Source organism: Onychomys torridus, chromosome 4 (genome assembly GCF_903995425.1).
Source record: "Onychomys torridus chromosome 4, mOncTor1.1, whole genome shotgun sequence".
Taxonomy (NCBI): domain Eukaryota; kingdom Metazoa; phylum Chordata; class Mammalia; order Rodentia; family Cricetidae; genus Onychomys; species Onychomys torridus.
Window position 1 is genome coordinate 19,276,547 of NC_050446.1, and position 18,938 is coordinate 19,295,484.

The window sequence follows — 18,938 nt, forward strand, 5'->3', positions numbered from 1 at the left end:
AAACTGAAAGACAAAAATTACATGATCATCTCATTAGATGCGAAAAAGTTCTTTGCCCCTTTGTCAAAATCCAACACCTCTTCATGTATAAATCCTAGAGAGATTAGGATACAAGCAACATATCTCAAATAGTAAAGGCTATTTACAGCAAGCACATAGGCAATATCAAATTAAATGGAGAGGAATCAAAGCAATTCCATTTAAATAAGGAACAAGATAAGTTTGTCGACTCTCTCCATACCTGTTCCTTACAGCACTTAGAGTCCTAGCTACAACAGTAAGACAACTGAAAGTGATGAAGGGGATACAAATTAGAAAGGAAGAAGTCAAAGTACTTGTATTTGTAGGTAATATGACAGTATATAAAAATGACCCTAAACATTCCACCAGGGAACTACTAAAGCCAACAAATACTTCCAGCAAGGTATTGTATAAATTAATTTACAAAAATCAGTAGCCTCCTATAAACAAAAGACAAATAGTCTTAGAAAGAAATCAGAGAAACAGCACCTTTCACAATAGTCTCAAACAATAAAAAATATCTTGAGGTATCTCTAACAAAGCATGTAAAAGACTTATATAATAAAACTTCAAGTCTTTGAGTAAAGAAATTGAGGAAGACATCAGAAGATTGAAAGATCTTCCATGCTCATGGATAGAAAGGATTAACATAGTAAAATCGTCATTGTGCCAAAAGCAATCTTCAGGTTCTATACAATCTCATCAAAGCTACAGCACAGTTCTTCACAGAACTTGAAAGGATAATTTTCAGTTTCATATGAAAAGACACACACACACACACACACACACACACACACACACATCTACACCCCCCAAAACAACAACAAACAACAACAAAACTCATGATGATCATCATTACCAAAATCTAACAAAAACATCCAAGATAGCTAAAACAATACTGAATAATAAAAGAACTGCTGGATTATGTATCTTGATTACTGATTTAAAGTTTTACTATGAAGCTATAGTAATTAAAAGAAAAAAAGCAGTATGGTACGACACACAAAAAGATACAGTGATCAAATGAATTGAATTGAAGACCAAGATATAAATCCACACACCTCTGTACATTTGAATCTAAATAGATTCTTATCACCCTGCAGAAAACTCAAATCCAAATGAATCAAAAATCTTTACACAAAGCCATATACACTGAATCGGGTAGAAGCACAATTACAGAATAGCCTTGAACTCACACAAGAAAAAAATTTCTGAACATAACACAGGTACAACAGTCACTATGATAAGCAATTAATAAAGGGGCCTTAGAAAACTGAGAAACTTCTGCATGGGAAAGGATACTGTTATTTTGGACAAAGAGTAGTCTTCAGAATCGGAAAAGATTTTTATCAACTATACATCTGATAGAGGACTAATATCTAATGTATATAAAGAACTCAAGAAAGTAGATAAGAAAAAACAAATAACCCTATAAAAATGGGGTACAGATATGATCAGAAAATTCTCAATAGAGAAAACTCAAATGGCTGAGAAACTGTTAAAGAATTGTTCAACATACTTATCTGTAAGGAAAATACAAATCAAAACGACATTGAGATTTCATCTTAGACCTGTTAGAATAGCTAAGAGCAACAAAACAAGTGACAGCTCTTGTTGGTGAGAATGTGGAGTAACATCTGTACCTTACTGGTGGGAATGCAAACTCACACAATTACTATGAAGATTAGGGTGGGGTTTCCTGACGAAGATGGTAATCCATCTATATCAAAATCTTGCTATACAACTCTTGGATTTATACCCAAAAGTTATTTCACCTTGACACCGAGACACTTGTTAACCATTTTTATTGTTGCTTTCTTCATAAAAGCCAGACATTGGAAATAATTTTCTGTCCATCAACAGAAGAGTGGTTAAAGAAAATATGGTACATTTTCACAGTCGAGTATTATTGAGTCATAAAAAAGCTGACATACTGGAATTTGCAGGCTAATGCAAGGGTATAGAAAAAAATCCTGCCGAGTAAAGTATCCCAGACCCAGAAAGACAAATGTGGTATGTATTTGTTTATATGTGGATATTAGCTGTGGAGTCAATGATAGCCAAGCTCCAATCCAAAGAACCACAGAGAGTAGATAATAGAGTAGGTACAAGAAGGAACAGGCAGGTATCAGTAGGAAAGAAATATTAAATAGATATTTATTTATGTATTGGCAGAGTCTAGAATGGGAGGACCAAGTAGGGAGGGAGGAGGGTATAGTACATAGTGGGAGAGCGTATGGGAAAAGACAGCTAAAATTAAGGTTCATTTGAGGAGTAGTATGAAAACCTCATACTGTAGAAACTTCCTAAAATACATACAAATATGAAGGCAATCTAAATGAAATTGCCAAATATTGGGGGATACAGACTCTGAACTGGTCTGTCTTGTTACCAAATGAAGGTCCAGTACCAGGTTTGGGTTAAATGTAGTTGAGTTGGCCAAAGGGCCCTCACAGGAATCCCCAAATATCCCATGCTGTTGCCAATGCTATAGATTGTTCTCCACCAACTGACGGCAAGGCCCACTTGTTAAAGGTAACACCTACAACTAATTGAATAGGAATGTAGAGCTGATGGCTACATAAATCTTTCAGCCTAGTGTTTCAGTGTCTATTGTGTGGGAAGAAATTCTGCATGCTGTCAAAGGAGAAATGTAAACAAGCCAGTCAGACATTCTTGATCTGAAATGGGGTATTACCTGCAAGATATGCTAGGGCAATGGAGTCACACAAAGCTTGTGGGAGTAACCAATTGACAATTGATCTGACTTAAGGCCCACTCCACAAGAAGAAACCCATAACTGACACCGCTTGAGTTATCAAGAACCTGAGACTAGATATCCCAGGCACCTAGGGAGAGTCAAATAATCCCGATTTAAAAGAAAAGAAAAAAAAATATAATGATAGAATGTATCTTAATGATATTGTACTATGCTCATAGATCAGTGTCTTGTTCAACCATCAGGCTTACAAATATCTGTACCAGGTCTTCTGTGTTTATGTTAAGGCTTCCAGTACATTTGTTTTTATGGCTGTAGAATTCCCACAATCCCCGAGGCACTCTTGTGCCTTCTCTTGGGCTCTTTTCCTTCTATTGGCTTGAATTGTCTAACTTCTACATGATAGTTTCTTGTTTTTCTTGTATTTTGTTTTCTTTTGTTGTATTTAAAAATGAATGAATGAATGAATGAAAACCTAGTGATGAGGGTAAAAGTTTACAGCTAAGCTGTCTTTTTTACCTTCTGCAAGAGGGAAAATCAAGTTTCTCCAATGGAGTGACACTGGATAAACAAACCACTCCAGGGAAGATCTCAGGTTCAGAGGTAGTTGACCAACAAATGATGGACTCCACAGTTATTTTGTGTGCTTTTGCTTGTTTGAAAATTGTTTTTTGTTTTCAGGGTTTTATTTTTATTTTTATTTTTATTTTTTTAGTTATTTTTTGGTGTTGATGTATTTTGTTTTCTAGATTTTGTGTTTTATTATTGAATTGGGTTTTTGTTTTTTGAGAAAGAATTTGCAGTTGGGTGGGTAGAGAGGAAGGATTTAAGGGAAGGGAAGAATATGATTAAATTATATTTAAATTTAAAAATTGTTTTAAAAAATAAAATAATAAAAAAATTGAAAACTGGAAAAATATGAAATTCTAGATAACCTGGCAACAATTTTAAAGAGTTTGATAGATAAATCATTCTCTGGGAGAAAAAAATATAATCTACAGAAATCATCTAACATTTTTCAAATATTTTGTCAGAATTTTTTTACATTTTTGTTAATGTTTAGCTATTTCTTCAAGTTCCCTTTTGATGCTATGAATGAATTATATATGTTGAAAATATTCTCCCTGCAGATAACATAAAACTGGTTATTTGGGATATTATAATATATAACATAAATGCTGTATATAAATATATTACATCATATAATGTCTTCTATATAAACACCATATATACAGCATTTGGTAATAGTGGGAATTCTAGAAATTGAACTGAGGACCAGCAAAGGGCATGACAGGCAGGGGAGGATAAAGAGCAGGGAATATTGTCATAGTACATGATACATTTAAAAAACACTCTTTATGAAACCCAATGCTTACTAAAAAGCTTATGAAACAACAAATGTATGAATCTAGATGAAAAAATTAGTAATTGGGATTTAACAGACTTATACAGCATCAAGTGCAATTTGAATGTGTGTGCATTTGTGTATTCTGTGTGCAAAATATAGCTTAGCAAATGCAGAGAAAAACTGACTATAAACATTGAAGTCTGGTGTATCCTCAGTTTCTGGGTCTTCAAGTTGCTTGCTTGTTGACAAATAGCAGTGAGATAATCAAAATCTCTATGCCTGACAACTACAGCCGTGACATCAGGAAGGATAAATGTATAGAAGAGCAGAGTGTGAACAAGTTTTGTTTTGCTTTCATTTACTTTACTTCCTATCTAGGCATCTAGGAAGACGTTCCATGGCTCTGTACTGAATGTTACCCAGGATGAGTCAAAGCTAGTTTTTCTAACATTATTGTAAAAGTTAAAGAAGACAGTACAAATATATTATCAAGAAAATTATCTTAAAAGCTCTCTGGAAATATGTTCTCAAATCAGCATCTGTGGCCAGTTTAAAAGAAAAATCTCAGTAACAGTCTATTCTCCTCCCTGACACACCAAATCCCTGCACAAATGCAGTGTGTTAGTTAGCTTTGAACAAGTACAAATGGTAATTCTTGTCTCAGACAAAAGCAAATTCACTTTTAATGATTCTATGTAAATTTGCTAAATAGAAAATAAAAGACTTTAAAAAATCATAAAGTGCTTAATGTATCATGCATTTCCTCACTAAATAGAAGTTTATCAATGGACAGTGTGGGAATAGAGTTGTAATGTAATATTCCTGCACAAGATGCTCTCTGGCCAGGAAAATATAAAAGTGCTTATTTGACCTACTTGTGCAAAAATTACTTCACAAGATAGTCTAATAAAAACATTCTAAATTCTGAGCAGATAAAAGCCAAACATCTTCTGGGAACTGCCTGAGGGAAGACATGAACAACCGAAGAGAAGTCACTGTTTCTGAAAAATCCTATGAGCATATGATGAAAGGATGGTCATCACCTGTATTTCTTCAAGTCTCTTTTACTATATCTCTTAACATGTTCCACCAGAATGCTAGATTCTGAACTAATTATTGCATGCATTCCATCTCTGATGAAGAAGAAAAAGCATAAATTCCAGCTTTAGTGTAGGCTGTTAAACTGGAATATGCTCAGAAAGAATATGATGTCATAAAGAATGAAATAAAAGATTAAACTTTATCAGAGGAAATGTAAGCCCTCCTCCCCTGTACAACACAGGGTTTTTGTAGGATAGAAAAGCAGGGCAGGGCAGCTGTCCACAGAGAAGTCAGAAGATAAAGCCTTATTTGACCTGGTAAGAGAGAGTAGAGGCTACTATACTATTTTGTTTTAAATGATAAGATATCACAATCAGTTCAACAGAATTTTAAAATACAAAACAGACAACCAAGTCTCTATTGGAGTGAACTACTTCACTAGTAACAATGTGAAAGCAAATTGAACAATTTAATATGGCTTGGTGGTATACACCTTTAGTCCCAACTACTCATAAGGTGTGTAGTACACACACACACACACACACACACACACACACACACACACACACATGATAAAAGCCAAGTGTGTGTGTGTGTGTGTGTGTGTGTGTGTGTGTGTGTGTATGATTGAGATGTAGCTTAGTGGTAGAAAACACATTTTAAGATGTTGGGTTCATATCTCAGTACAACTGACCATTATAAACAGTACCAATATCTGCTGATTGCAAATGAACAAAATAGGGTAGTTAGCAAACTTTCTCCCTAAGGATTATGGATCAGAGTTAGAGAAAAAGAATTAAGATAAAGACAAAAATCAGCTGTTAAAACTAAAGAAAACTCCATCCAAGATCTGATTTACTAGGTGTAGACAGATCTTCAAATGGAAGAAGTGCTAAGTTTTGCTACAGAAATGGGCTTAAAGAGAAGAAAAATGCTGCGTGGAGCTAATTCAGAAGCTGAAGTACAGGAAGCACCGGCAAGACTATCTTTAGCTAGGCACACTGCTGGACTGGAGCTCAGCCCAAGAATGGATCCTGAGAAAAAGCCAAGTCCATGCTAGGACATGTGTGGGAGCCTGTTTTCGGGTTCCTTGTGGCTTTAGCCAGCAGGTCCACATAGAGAGGATGATTAGGACCGTGGGCCTGTGTGCAGGTGCCTGAAATGTGTCTCAAGTTCTTTCACAAACTCACATATAACATACTTGCAGAGCATTTAGACTCACATTCAACTTTAGACTTCTTAAATGTCTATGGTGAAAGAACCTGAGACACAGAAGATAGTGTCCTCATGACTGCAAAGCAGGCAGTCTGAAGGGTTTCAAAAGCTCCAGAAGCCACTAAGAAGCTAAGAATGGTAGACGCCAGAAGCACAACAAGGCATCCAAAGCTGAGACCCATGGAAAATCAAAGCAACACAGAAAAACCTGAGCTAATAGCAAAAACAGTACAGCTTAGAATACTAGTATAACTAAAAAGATGTCTGTCCCTGAAATCAAAAATTGCAGAGACGTTTGTTTGAACTAAAATTGTTAACTGCAAAAAGTTTTGGTTGTAAAATGTCTCTTCATGTTTGGAAGGGAAAGCTTGATACCAGAATTTACCTTTTTTGAACTTTTTGAACCAAAAAAAATGAGATAAAACTACAAAAAGATTTTTGTTATGAATTCTTTCATATTTGGAAGGCTTGTACCAGAATTTATCATTTGAATTTTGGGACTTAATGAAATGAACAATAGATTTCATTGCAATGGGACAATTTTGAGTTTTAAAAATGGAACTGTTTAAATGAAATTTATTATTTCTACCTTGACTCAAGATACAGTTTTGTGTATGTGTATATGTTTTGTTAACTGGTGATTCATGAACTGTTTTATGTAACTGTTTATGTAAAACTGGAATTACTTATGGAACTGGTTTTGTGTTACAAATGGTACTGTTTAAACAGAAATGTTCAGGTTTTCTAACTAGGCTTCAAATTTTGCTTAAAAATTATGAAGAAAGGGAAGAAGTAATATTCCTTAGTGTATTTAATTTAAAAAATATTTTCTTGTTTGAGTGGATTAATGTCATGTTTTGTTAGTAAGAAATGCAAATGGGGTATACTAAGACTAATTTTAAAGTGTAAACAGTTTTATTAAGAAACTGCCTTTTGGATGTTTTGCTCAAAGTTTTCAAAGTGTTAATGGTTAGAATGATAATACTTAATATGGGTTTATAGGAACTGTGTATGTTTGGGTTCCTCTAACTATGTTTGAGATTTTGTTTAAAAAAATAAAGAAAAGGAGGAGTAATAAGTGAATTAAAGTTGAATTATATTTGCAGAAATTATGTTTAACCTTTTGATATTAATGCACCCTGGTTTTGTGGAGTTAAGGAAATATTTAGGTTTGATGTGAATACATCAGAAGTTTTTCCTATGTTCTGTTAGCAAGAGAATTCAAATGACTAAGAGTTAAAGTTGTAAGAATGAGAAAATTGTTAACTGTATGTAGCACCATTTATGTTAATTCAAATGGTTCTGTTAAGAGTTTGCTTTGAGATGTAAGATTAAGAGAATTGTAACTATGGAGAATAATATTTATGTTAACTTGTTACTGGTAATGATGAAGCTAAGGGATTCTTTAAGTTTGCAATTGCATTAAGTTTTTGATTTAGAAAGGGCTTGATGCAGCTAAAACTGCTGTAGTCACCTTGGACCTAGTCCAAAAGAGAAATGCCATCTTTATCATCCTCTACACCCATACTGGGAGGTGTAACATTTATGGAGATGGCTGTGAGCTCTTAATAATGAGTTATTTTTTATATATTAAGAAATGGGGACCTGTGGGAGACTGTTTTCAGGTCCCTTGTGGCTTTACCCAGTAGGTCCGCATAGAGAGGATGATTAGGACCATGGGCCTGAGTGCAGGTGTCTGAGATAGTCTGCACTTGGCTGTGCTGGGGGTGGTGGTGGTGGTGGTCTTTTGCTCACATCTTGGAGTCTCTCTTCAGGATATTTATCCTGAAGCAGAAACAGTCAGGGCCACTTGGAATAGGTTCCAGGCCCTCTCGAGGCTATCCTGTATTTTCTGTCTGTTTATCTCCACGATCTAAATCCTTCTATCTAATATTTCCTGCTGCTCACACTCAGTAAAACTCTGGGGAGCTGTGGGGCTGGCAAACATGCAGAGAGACTGTAAGAGTATTCAGAATATTTGAGAATCACATATAAAAATAGAATAAAAGTATCTATGATAATATATCTTTAGTAATAAGATAAATTAAAACTCTTCCTTCCTACTACATTCACTTCTGAATATAGTATCTGATGGGATCACTAGCTTGTTTGATTTCGATATCTTTTCCAACCAGAGTACTTTCTTAAAAAAGTTTTAGAAAATAATTAGCTGCTACAAATGTGTTTTGTTAAAACACTTTATTGAAATCAAGTTTATTTGGAAATCAATTAATTAAAAATATGTTCCAAGTCTATGCTTTAGAGAATAAAATGTTAAATATGAAATATAAGATATCATAAAAAGAAAAACTAACATTCAGCAAAAGTGTACTCTATCATTTTCTCCAGTATTCTTTAATTAATATGATTTCTTTTTGTTGTTGTTGTTGTTGTTGTTGTTGTTGTTTGAGACAGGGTTTCTCTGTAGTTTTGGAGGCTGTCCTGGAACTTGCTTTGTAGACCAGGCTGGCCTCGAATTCACACAGATCCACCTGCCTCTGCCTCCTGAGTGCTGGGATTACAGTTGTGCACCACCACCACCACCTGGCTAATATGATTTCTTAAGCAAGTTATTTTCCACTCTTTTCTTTATTCTACAATATTGCTTTAAGCGTGTTATAAGTGTTAAGAGGAAAGACTCTTATGGGAACTATAAAAGAAGCAATTACAGGAAATTTTAGACAACAAAAGTCTTTGTAAGTCATTATTTCTATGTCTTTTCCAACCTTCAAAGATGCTGTTTTTCTGAAGCTAGTATTAGGAGTCTAATCATTTGGTTTGTTAGAATAGAAGATCAAGATACAGACCGAAAGACATTTGGAAAAGCTATGAAATCTAATCTAAATCCAAGCTAGTGGTCCATACTTTCTCTATATTATCTAACTTCCTCAATTCTCAATTTTCCATCTGTAAAAAGCTGTATAAACAAAGCTTCCTATTACACAAATAACATTTTAGTGATCAATAAAATGCTAATATCTGTATTTGTGATACATTTATTTTTTTCTAGCATAAAACAAAACAAACCAGAAAACAAACATGGGGTATAGATTCCTAGGTCTGTTTTAATTTTATATGACACTTTTATGTTCTCAGTTAAAAATTTACCTATTATAAGCCAGAAAGGACCTATCTCTTCTGCTAAAGTGAAGATGGTTTGTATATGCAAAGATAAAATCTGTAAAGACTTGAAAACTATTAACGGTGCCCACAACAGTCATACAAGTTTGCAACGTAAGTCATTTTGATCTATCTTGGTTGATTTTTTTTTTTTTTTTTGCATAGAACCTTTTGAAATAAAAATTTAAAAGTGTTTTCTAAAAGGAAAATGTTCTAATTAAGTTCAACTAAGAGGCACCTAAAAATAATGGTTGAAAAAATTGCAGAAACAATCTCTGGAAGAGTCAATGGTGACATATTTAACCAGTTCATTATATGAACCAGACTTCTACCAGTTCATTATATGGTGTGACAGAGATTTTATGTAATTATACATGCATGGAATATTCAAACTTCATTATCAACCCACAAATTGTCATGGTAAATGCAGAGCACATAATATTTGATGGCAGCTGTGCTATGACAAGCTGCTAAAATGCACAACTTACAATCATGAGACAGGCCAGCTAACCTTGCCTACATTTCTGCCTACACTATCATTAAATGACTGCTTCAAATTGAAAAACGTTTTTAAAATTAAAAGTGACTATATAATTATAGAACTTAAACCAAACTTCATAAAAATTACTTACAATAAATAAAATAATTAGAGAGAATTTCTTTTGTTCAGTTCAAAATTAATATGCTGTTCAGCATTTCATGAATGGCCTAACAAAAGTAATCTTGATTTGGGTAGATATTTTGATTTATTTAATAAATCAAATATAGTAAGTTACAAAAGCATGTTTACAACTATGATGTGCAATTCTTTTATTTTCCTTGGGTCTATAAAACAATGTTTTATTTGATAGTTATTAAATAAGAGATCAATATATTTTGGAAATGTTAAATGTAGAGAAAAGAGTGCTGATGTAAGGTTGGGGACAACCTTGCATAGCTATGAAATCTCCTGGTTATTTGACTACTCTTTATGCTATTTCTGGAGACAAATGCATTTGTATTAAATGTGGGGAAAAAATGTGGCAAAAAGCTGGTTCCTTGGTTCAAATTCAGTTCCTGCCTGAACCCATGAGTGAAATATGCTTGGAATACCATTCTTTGTTGTTGGCTGTCCAAATCATTGTTTTTCAGCAGCAAATTGTATTTATTCCCCCGTAGAGTTTTCTTCCTGAATGCATGTATTATTTTTCATTTATGTTTTATGAGGTCACCATTTTTTGTAGATGATAAAATAACTGGATGAATTTGAAAATTCTCATGCAAGGTATATTTAATATATTTTACACCCATGTGGAAGTTTGGGAAGAGAGATACAGTGTATGTACTGTGGATATTTGTGTAACCACATGACTTCAGTTTGTAGGACTATGCACAAAGAGAAGAGTGATTATTAGTCAAGAAAAGTCAAAATCAAAAATCAATAATCATTTTTTTAATAAATAAAAAATACTGATTTACTTTAATTAAATTCAACACGTTTTTTCTACCTTTTGGTATAAACCTAATAGTTTTCAATGTACTTGAAATAAATACTACAGCTAGTTAACTGACAATTATCAAAATAAGCTTCTTGCTTTCTGCTTTTATTGAAATTCTATTTTTGTAGTCACATTGTGAACTATCTCAGCGAAAAAAATGTCAATTATAAGCAAGGTGACCCTCCAGGCATCATTAAAGAAATAGTACAGGAAACACTACAGATTGTACTTATGGACAAAGAGCTACTGAACCTGTATTTGTGCATTTGTGTATTTGTGAGCACATGCAAGCATATACCCAGTACATTCATATTCACATACACAGCTCTTCAAGCTAGGATAGACAGAGATAAGAATCCCATGTGCTTGTCTGTAAAGAAAATTATTGAATGGCAATGAAAGAAATTGAAAGACTTACTGTGGAAGGATTGAAGAATGTTAATTATTTTTTGATCTGCTAATCTTCCTGATTTTGTCATCTGGCCACATTTGAGTTGATTTGAAGATTCCCTTGATTCAATCCAGCAAATAATTTCTTCATTATAAATAAAATCTAGAGTATGAATTTCATTTCTGTCGCCCGTGCTTAGAGTTGTCATTTTACTTCCATTAATGTAGAAGACCTCAATTGTTTCAGGACTTGCAATCAGTAGCATTGGTGGTCTATCTGTAGGTTCTGGGAAAAAATACAGAAAACATGTGTTAAGGAAGAGGTGACTGATTTTGTCTTCTTTTTTTCTCCCAGTGGTGCATTATCAACTAAATGTTACTCTTGTATTTGTAAAATATCATTGGAATAGAAAGAATGCTTGCATGAAACCCTTTTTAATAAGTTACACACATGCCTCACTGCATGAGTCATTTCACTCTCTGGGAAATGCATTTGTCTGAGCACCTGCTTCCACTATTCCCTAAGTCATAATGTGTGGTCTTAATGTGAAAGCAATCTTGTTTACTTTCATGAACAGTAAATAAAGGAAGTGCTTTGCTGTAAGTTTTATTTTTGTTTTAGCAACAACGATGTATCTGGATGACCCCATGATATAGTTTCTGAACTTCTCTTGTGAGCAAGGGCATGCATTTGGAAAGTGAATACAAAAGGTCAGAAATAGACTCTCTGGAGTGGAACACAGAAAACTCAGGCCCCTAGCAATGTGAATTTGTAACCTTGGTCTCTATGGTTCTAGACTAATCAAAGAGCCCAACAATCAATTCTATATGCAAAACAAACTTGTTCAAGACCATGCTTTTAGGCAATACAGTTTTGGTGATGATAGGATTGATGTGCTTTTGATGGGCATACTGAAATTGTCCAGACTTGTAATGCCATTCAATGGTAGTAACAAACTCCATATGAAAACTAGTGTTTCCAGAGTTTGGTTACATGACCACACTAGTTTTGTTAGGTAATGTATAGAGAATACAGAATTCTTCATTTCAGCTCTTTTTATGAGCCCTAGGCAATGTATTACTAAGTCTTTTTTGTTCTCATGTCAAATCCATGAGGAAGTGAATCCCCAGCTTGACATTAGCCACTACCACCACATCCTACATCAAGCTGCAGCATCTATCTCCTGACTTATTCCAGTGGCCTTTCAACTGTTTCCTCTCATATTTGTGCTTCTGCTTAGTGTGTTCCATCATACCAGCCACAGTGATGCTAGCAAAACACAGTGTAGATAATACCAGTTTCTGTTTAGTCCCCACAAAGCTCACTCCACACAAAACAAAATCATGACCAATAACAGGTCTTGAGAGATTTCCTGAGATATCTTCTCATTATATCTTTCCCTTCATGTCCCCAGTACTATTGTCCATTGTCACCTTGTTCTAGAAAGGTCATTCTGTGGTGTTCTTTGTATAATTAAGGCAGACTGCATGACACAGACCCCTTCCTTGAATAGTATTTATTTTTTACACATTGGCTGGCTCTCTTACTTCATTATGGCAACTATTTAGAAGTCACTTTTCTGAGGAGGATTTTTGTTACATCTTGTAAAGTTGTAAGTATCCTCCTCGGTTCCTTTTCACAAAGTGCTTCTTTTATATCACTCCTGCAGCATATATATTTTCCTATTTACTTATTTATGTGCCTTACTTGTTCGCTTTCTAGCATCCAGGAAGAAGGCTGAATAATACAGTGCTCAGATAAACAAACATAATGGAATTTTTATACTATGGGATACTTTAGAAACATTATGTGAATCTTAAAAGGGAACATATAGAACATTTAAGTACATTTTAGTTTATGAAAGGAATCTAGAATAACACTGAATATTAAAACAGTCATAAGCACTAAGTAATCATTCTGAGCAATGTCAAGTATGCAAAAATGCCTCCATCATGTTAATCCATGTAATTATATAAATCTAAAATTCCAATCAGTATTATTTAGTGGTCCTCACTATTAATAGTGATCATAGGGAAATCAGGTCCTCCAAGTAGAAGACCTCTCCCATGAAACTGGTGTCTTTTCTCACAATGTTAAAAAGACCAATTGCAGAATTCAGTCCAATGCATTTTGTGAGTACTGATAACCTTTCTCCTAAGAAATTACCTCTGTAAAGCCATAGACTTAGTTTTATATTTGAAAAGACTCTAAACATTGAAGTAATGAATTAAAAAAAAAAAAACATTTCAAAGAAAATTTAAAAAATGCCCAGTATAAAACCAAATATCCCAACACAGACTACATGAAATGCTTGAGTATAAACCAACAGATAAGAAGCCTCAAAATGCCGAGATAATTTCTACAACAAAGAAATCTCCCAGGAACCTAAGGCAAGTGGTACAGCATGTGTCCTTAGTATAACCCTGTTTACAGAACCTATCTGAGCCCTGTTAGTCATTGGGTTTCTCTGAAAATCTTGTAATTCAACATTGAGACTATGTCACACTTGCCCTCAACGTTCAGAATCCAGTAAAGTTGTTCTTTAATACTCTTGGATTGATTCTTTTCTATGTGACCTTGGAATCAGAGAAACCTGCAAGATTACAGATTTCTGAGTTTAGAGAGTCTGAAATGTCCTTATTACCAGATTTACAAAGGTATGTTCACAGTAATGTCAGTGCTTATTGTCTTCCTGTGACATTTGAAATGAACTTAGAGAATTTGCCTCACACTCAAAATGAGCTTGTCTGAAAAGCTTCTTTACTGCAAAGATTTATGCAAATCTTGGATTTTGACAGCTTTTTAGCTAGCTAGAAATGTGAAGGAATGATGAGAGTCCCCTGAGGTTTGTCAATATAGGAATACTTATTTGACATATATACTTAATTTTTGTAGCTGATTTTTAAATTAAACACGAGACTGATTATTTTAATTAAAAATGCATATCAACAAATTATAAAACATTTTCCCATGATAATAGAAAACACCAAAAAGACAGTGAAATGGTTTGAATAGTTTGGTCTTAAAAATACAAATGGCATGTTGGAACAAGGATACTTAGAATGTTAATTATGAAATGCTTTAACTAATATCTGTATATCCTGCTGACTATTAACTGCCTCCTTTGGACAGATGAATATGATATTTGGCGTAATGAGAAATGCCCCTGAAATACAGGAATGCTGAATATCAGTGGGATCTAAGGATGGAACTCAGGTTGAGTTAATGAAATAAGCCAGCGCTGACCTGTAAAGACTACTACGTGTGTCAGCTTGCACTTTCCCTGATCTCCAGAGCTAACTGAAGAGTTTCACTAATGAAGATGAAAGGCTGCCCAGAATAATGGGATGCCATTACTCTGTGTCATTCTTAGAGTCAATTGGAAGTTTTCTCAAAGGAGCAATGGGAAAACACTTTTGATGAATTCCATCACAGAGAAACCCAAATCAAACTTTAGTGAGTGTAGAGAGCTGCACACAGCCACACCCATAAGATGGTGACGGCTTCCACCCCCACCTTCCCTATGGTGAGTGCTCTTGGGAGTAAACAACTCCATATTTGGCTTGGTCCTAGGATCTGGCTTGCTTCCATGAACCTGGACTGTCAGCAGTGCCCACGTGGCAGGCTGGGATTGGCCACCCAAGGGACTATTTAGGTCATGGGCGGGCTTTCCCCAGGGTCAGAAGATTGTTCAAGGTTCCTGAGTAAACTGCTGAAAGAAGAGCTCTGTGTTGCTTCTTCCTTGCTGATCGAGGCGGTCGTGACAAGTGAGATGTAATAAACATTAACATTTCACACAGAGGAGATTGAAACTCAAGAAAGCACCAGTCATCAACACTCCTCCTTAGTGAAGGAAGCCAGATTGATTCAGCCTCCATACTGGGCTGTCAAACACATCAGGAAAAGAATGCCACCAAAGTAGAAAGGATGTAGGGTTGGACTGGGAGCCTGGCTCAGGAGCAGAACAGTGGGAAAGCATTGCTGACACTCTGAGTGACTTCCAGCACTGCCTCCTGCCCCACGAAAGTGAAAATATATAATGATAGTTTTTCCTTCCTAAAATAAATGAATCTCTCTCTTCCCCCTCAGTTTAGTTGTTGCTGAAGTAAATAATAATGATATATTACTATTCATTTACAAACTTTGAATTCCACACAAAGTAAGTGAAGAAAATGCAATGAAAGCAATATTGGACTGAGCAAGAAGTGTTATATTATTTATCTAAATTATACTCTATTTTGCTTTATTTTTTTATGTTTACAATACAATTATTCTAAACTCATCTCTGTGTAAATATGCTTTCTTTGGTTAACTAATTTATTTAGTGTTTATAGATATTAAATATTCAAATACAATAGAAGGCATCAGTCCAGCAGTGAGCCTTCAAGAAAGATCTAAACTGTTAGACAGATTAAGGCATGTACTCAAATATCTATGCTTTAAAATGAGGTTGTTACTTTTTATAAAAGATGACTAGTGTCATGGTTGCTAAAAATGTTAATATTGATGGCATTTTATGTTATTCCTGGGCTAACTGAAATGCAAGAACTTGATATGCATATGAATAAAGAAAATGAACTTATTTTAGAAGGAATAGCTATAAGAAAAGAGTAGATGAATGAGGAACATACATTGGAGAGATAACAACTACAGTCTTTTAGTTTTCTGAAGGCAACACATGACTGATTGCAGAACTTCACAATGATAGATGGAAGAGCTGACACTGAAGAGGATATTTCAGGAATCAGACAAGGTAATACATGTACCTATTTTTTAGCAATGTGCATATTAATAACTATGAGTTAGATGCTAATATTATCTACATCAAACATATTAAGAAATGAAAATGTTGAGATGTTAAGTAACTTACTTAAGATCATATAGGCAGTGTAGAAGAATTGGATTCAAAATCATATTTTTTAGAAACATAAAATAACATTAAGAATGTAGTATGACTTATTGAATGGTAGGATGATGGACAGTTTTAATTTGAGATTCAGTGGGAAGCCAGTGTTAATTAGATGCAAGTTATAATGTGATCAAAACTGTGTTTTAATAAGACAAAGTCAGAAATAGTATGCAGCATAGCTGTGTTTTAGTAGAATTCAGGAAAATGAATAAATACACACTGTACCTCCAAAATTAATGGTTTTGGTTTTACTCTTCAAGTGAACCACTATAATTCATGTCAGATGGTAAGGGAAAACATAATTGTTCTTTATACATATATATTTCCTGGAGTGAATTGGAAAACAGTTGAGCTAGGGGGATACTTGGTCCTGTGAGGACTGCAGGAAAAGTTACATGTAGCATCTGCACTACACAAAGCACGGATCATTAGAGAAACAAAAGCCTCAGAGAATTTTCAGAAATGACTAAAACAACCCTTTGGAATCTTACTGTGTCCTTAATTCTGCATGTTATGTAAATAATAATGCTAATCTCAATTTAGTCATAGAATGTAAAATAAATTATGAAAATGTTGAACATATACAAACTATTGAAATGGAAATCAGTTTTCAACCTTGGAAATTGGGCAATAAGAACAGAGGGAGGAGGTGCTGATAAGTGTTATAGATACAGGTCTGTAGAATGAATAGATGGCTTAGTAGATGTGTGAAAATGTGATGATTTCAACAATGTTGATAATAAGATTGATGGATCCAAGGCTTATGTGGGAATTTTACAAGGAGATGGTCGTAAGAATTATAAGACTGATAAAGTAATTAGAGATGTATTTTCCACCAGGATCTAGCTGGTCATATAGAAATGTTTGCTAGCAAGAATTACCTCGGCCAGTGGTTCCCAGCCTTCCTAATGCTTCCTAATAATTTTATGGTTGGGGTGACTCCAGCAGCAGTTATCTGTCTTTTGTCATAGAGCAATGGGTCTCAACATTCCTAATGCTATGACACTTTAATTCAGTTCCTCAGGTTGTAGCCACTCCCAATTACAAAACTATTTCCATTATACTTTATAATTGTAATTTTGTTATTACTATGAATCTAAACGTAGATATCTGTTTTATGATGGTTTTAGGCTACACCTGTAAAAGGGGTCATGACCCACAGGTTGATAAACACTGATTTAGACAAATGGCAGGTCTCAGATATTAATAGAACAATCATAAACTTCATCAATGAATTTAAGGAATTTAACAAAGACACCAAGAAATAGGTCAGTGAACTGTAAGAGAATGAATACCTGAGTGATGGCCAAGAAAATAGAAATATAAGGCTGATGGAACGTACAAAGGCAATGCAGAAATTGAAAACAGAATTCAATAATGACATAGAAACACTGATGAGAAGTGAAACTTAAATGGCTATGGAAATGAAACACTCAACAATTCAACTTGAAAACTCAAGGGAAGCCTTGCAAGTAGAATGAATTAAGCAGGAGGAAGGATACCAGGGTTCAAGAATAAAGTAGAGAATATGGGGAAAATAAGAAAAGAGAACAAAAAATGTAAAGAATTTTCTTAAATACCTTGGATTATAGACATAGATGGGGAAGAAGAATCCTAGGTCAATGTAATATGCCAGATTTTTAACAAGATCATGGGAAAAAAAAAAAAAAAAACTTTCTCAAACTAAGGAAAGACACACCCAGACAGGTATAAGAAGTACACAGAACATCAAATACTTAAGATCAGGAAGAAAAACCTCTCCTCAGCATATCATAGTTAAAAAATTAGTACAGAAGAAGGAATGAGTATTATTGAAAGTTGCAAGAGAGAAGTAAAAGGCACATATAAAGGAAAATCCACCAGAATAAGTTGATTTCTCAATGGAAAATTTGAAATCCAGAATATACTTGAGCAGTGTACCTCAAGTCCTAACATACTATAGCTTCCAACTTACAGTGGTGTATCTAACAAAGCTATCTTACTAAGTAGAGACTTCACTCCTGTTGTCTAGTGTTCTGGGAACTGGAGGGTTCTTTGCATGCTACCAGAGGAGAAAGGCAAACACCAATCTAGCTACAAGTGCTGCCGTCTGTAACAGTGACTTGCATGCATGATATAGTGGTACAAGTATTATGGGAGTAACCAACCACTCTCTTACTGGATTTAAGACCTATTCTATGAGATGAGATCTATTCCTGACACAGGTCAGATGGCCAAGATTCTAAGGATAGATACACCATAGGCATAGGAAAAAAAATCAAAATCCATTGTTCTGCTAAAGGAAGGCAATACAAAAATGAGTCTTAAATCCATATGCTATACCAAGATCAGTGGCTTACTCAGTCACCATCAGAAAAGTTTCCTCTGACAGTAGATGGGATACAGAGATCTAAAACTGGACAATATGCAGAGAGTAAGAGACTTTGGAACACTCAGTCATAAATGATATGGCTTCATCAAACTTCTCTTCTTAGGGTTTTGGGAGCTATGTAGAAGAGGAGAGGTAAAGACTGTAAGAGGCCATAGGGATGGAAGACACCAAGGGAAGAGTACCTTCCAGATCCAACAGGGTTAATGCATATAGGAGTTCACAGAGACTGTGATACCATACACATAGTCTGTACAGGTACAAGGTAGAAATCCAGATAGGGTCTTAGCACTGAGAGGGGGGAAGTGGACACAGGCTCATATCCCTA

General features: G+C 34.7%; 1 protein-coding gene across 7 annotated transcripts in view; it reads right to left on the reverse strand.

Moving 5' to 3' along the window:
- Lrp1b (LDL receptor related protein 1B) overlaps window positions 1-18,938 on the reverse strand; it is a 1,919,409-nt gene that overhangs the window by 1,012,202 nt on the left and 888,269 nt on the right. For all 7 annotated transcript variants that reach the window (XM_036183000.1, XM_036183003.1, XM_036182999.1 and 4 more), the window contains exon 6: window positions 11,361-11,618. In XM_036183000.1, coding sequence (XP_036038893.1) covers window positions 11,361-11,618 — 258 coding nt within the window. The remainder of the gene's footprint in view (window positions 1-11,360; window positions 11,619-18,938) is intronic.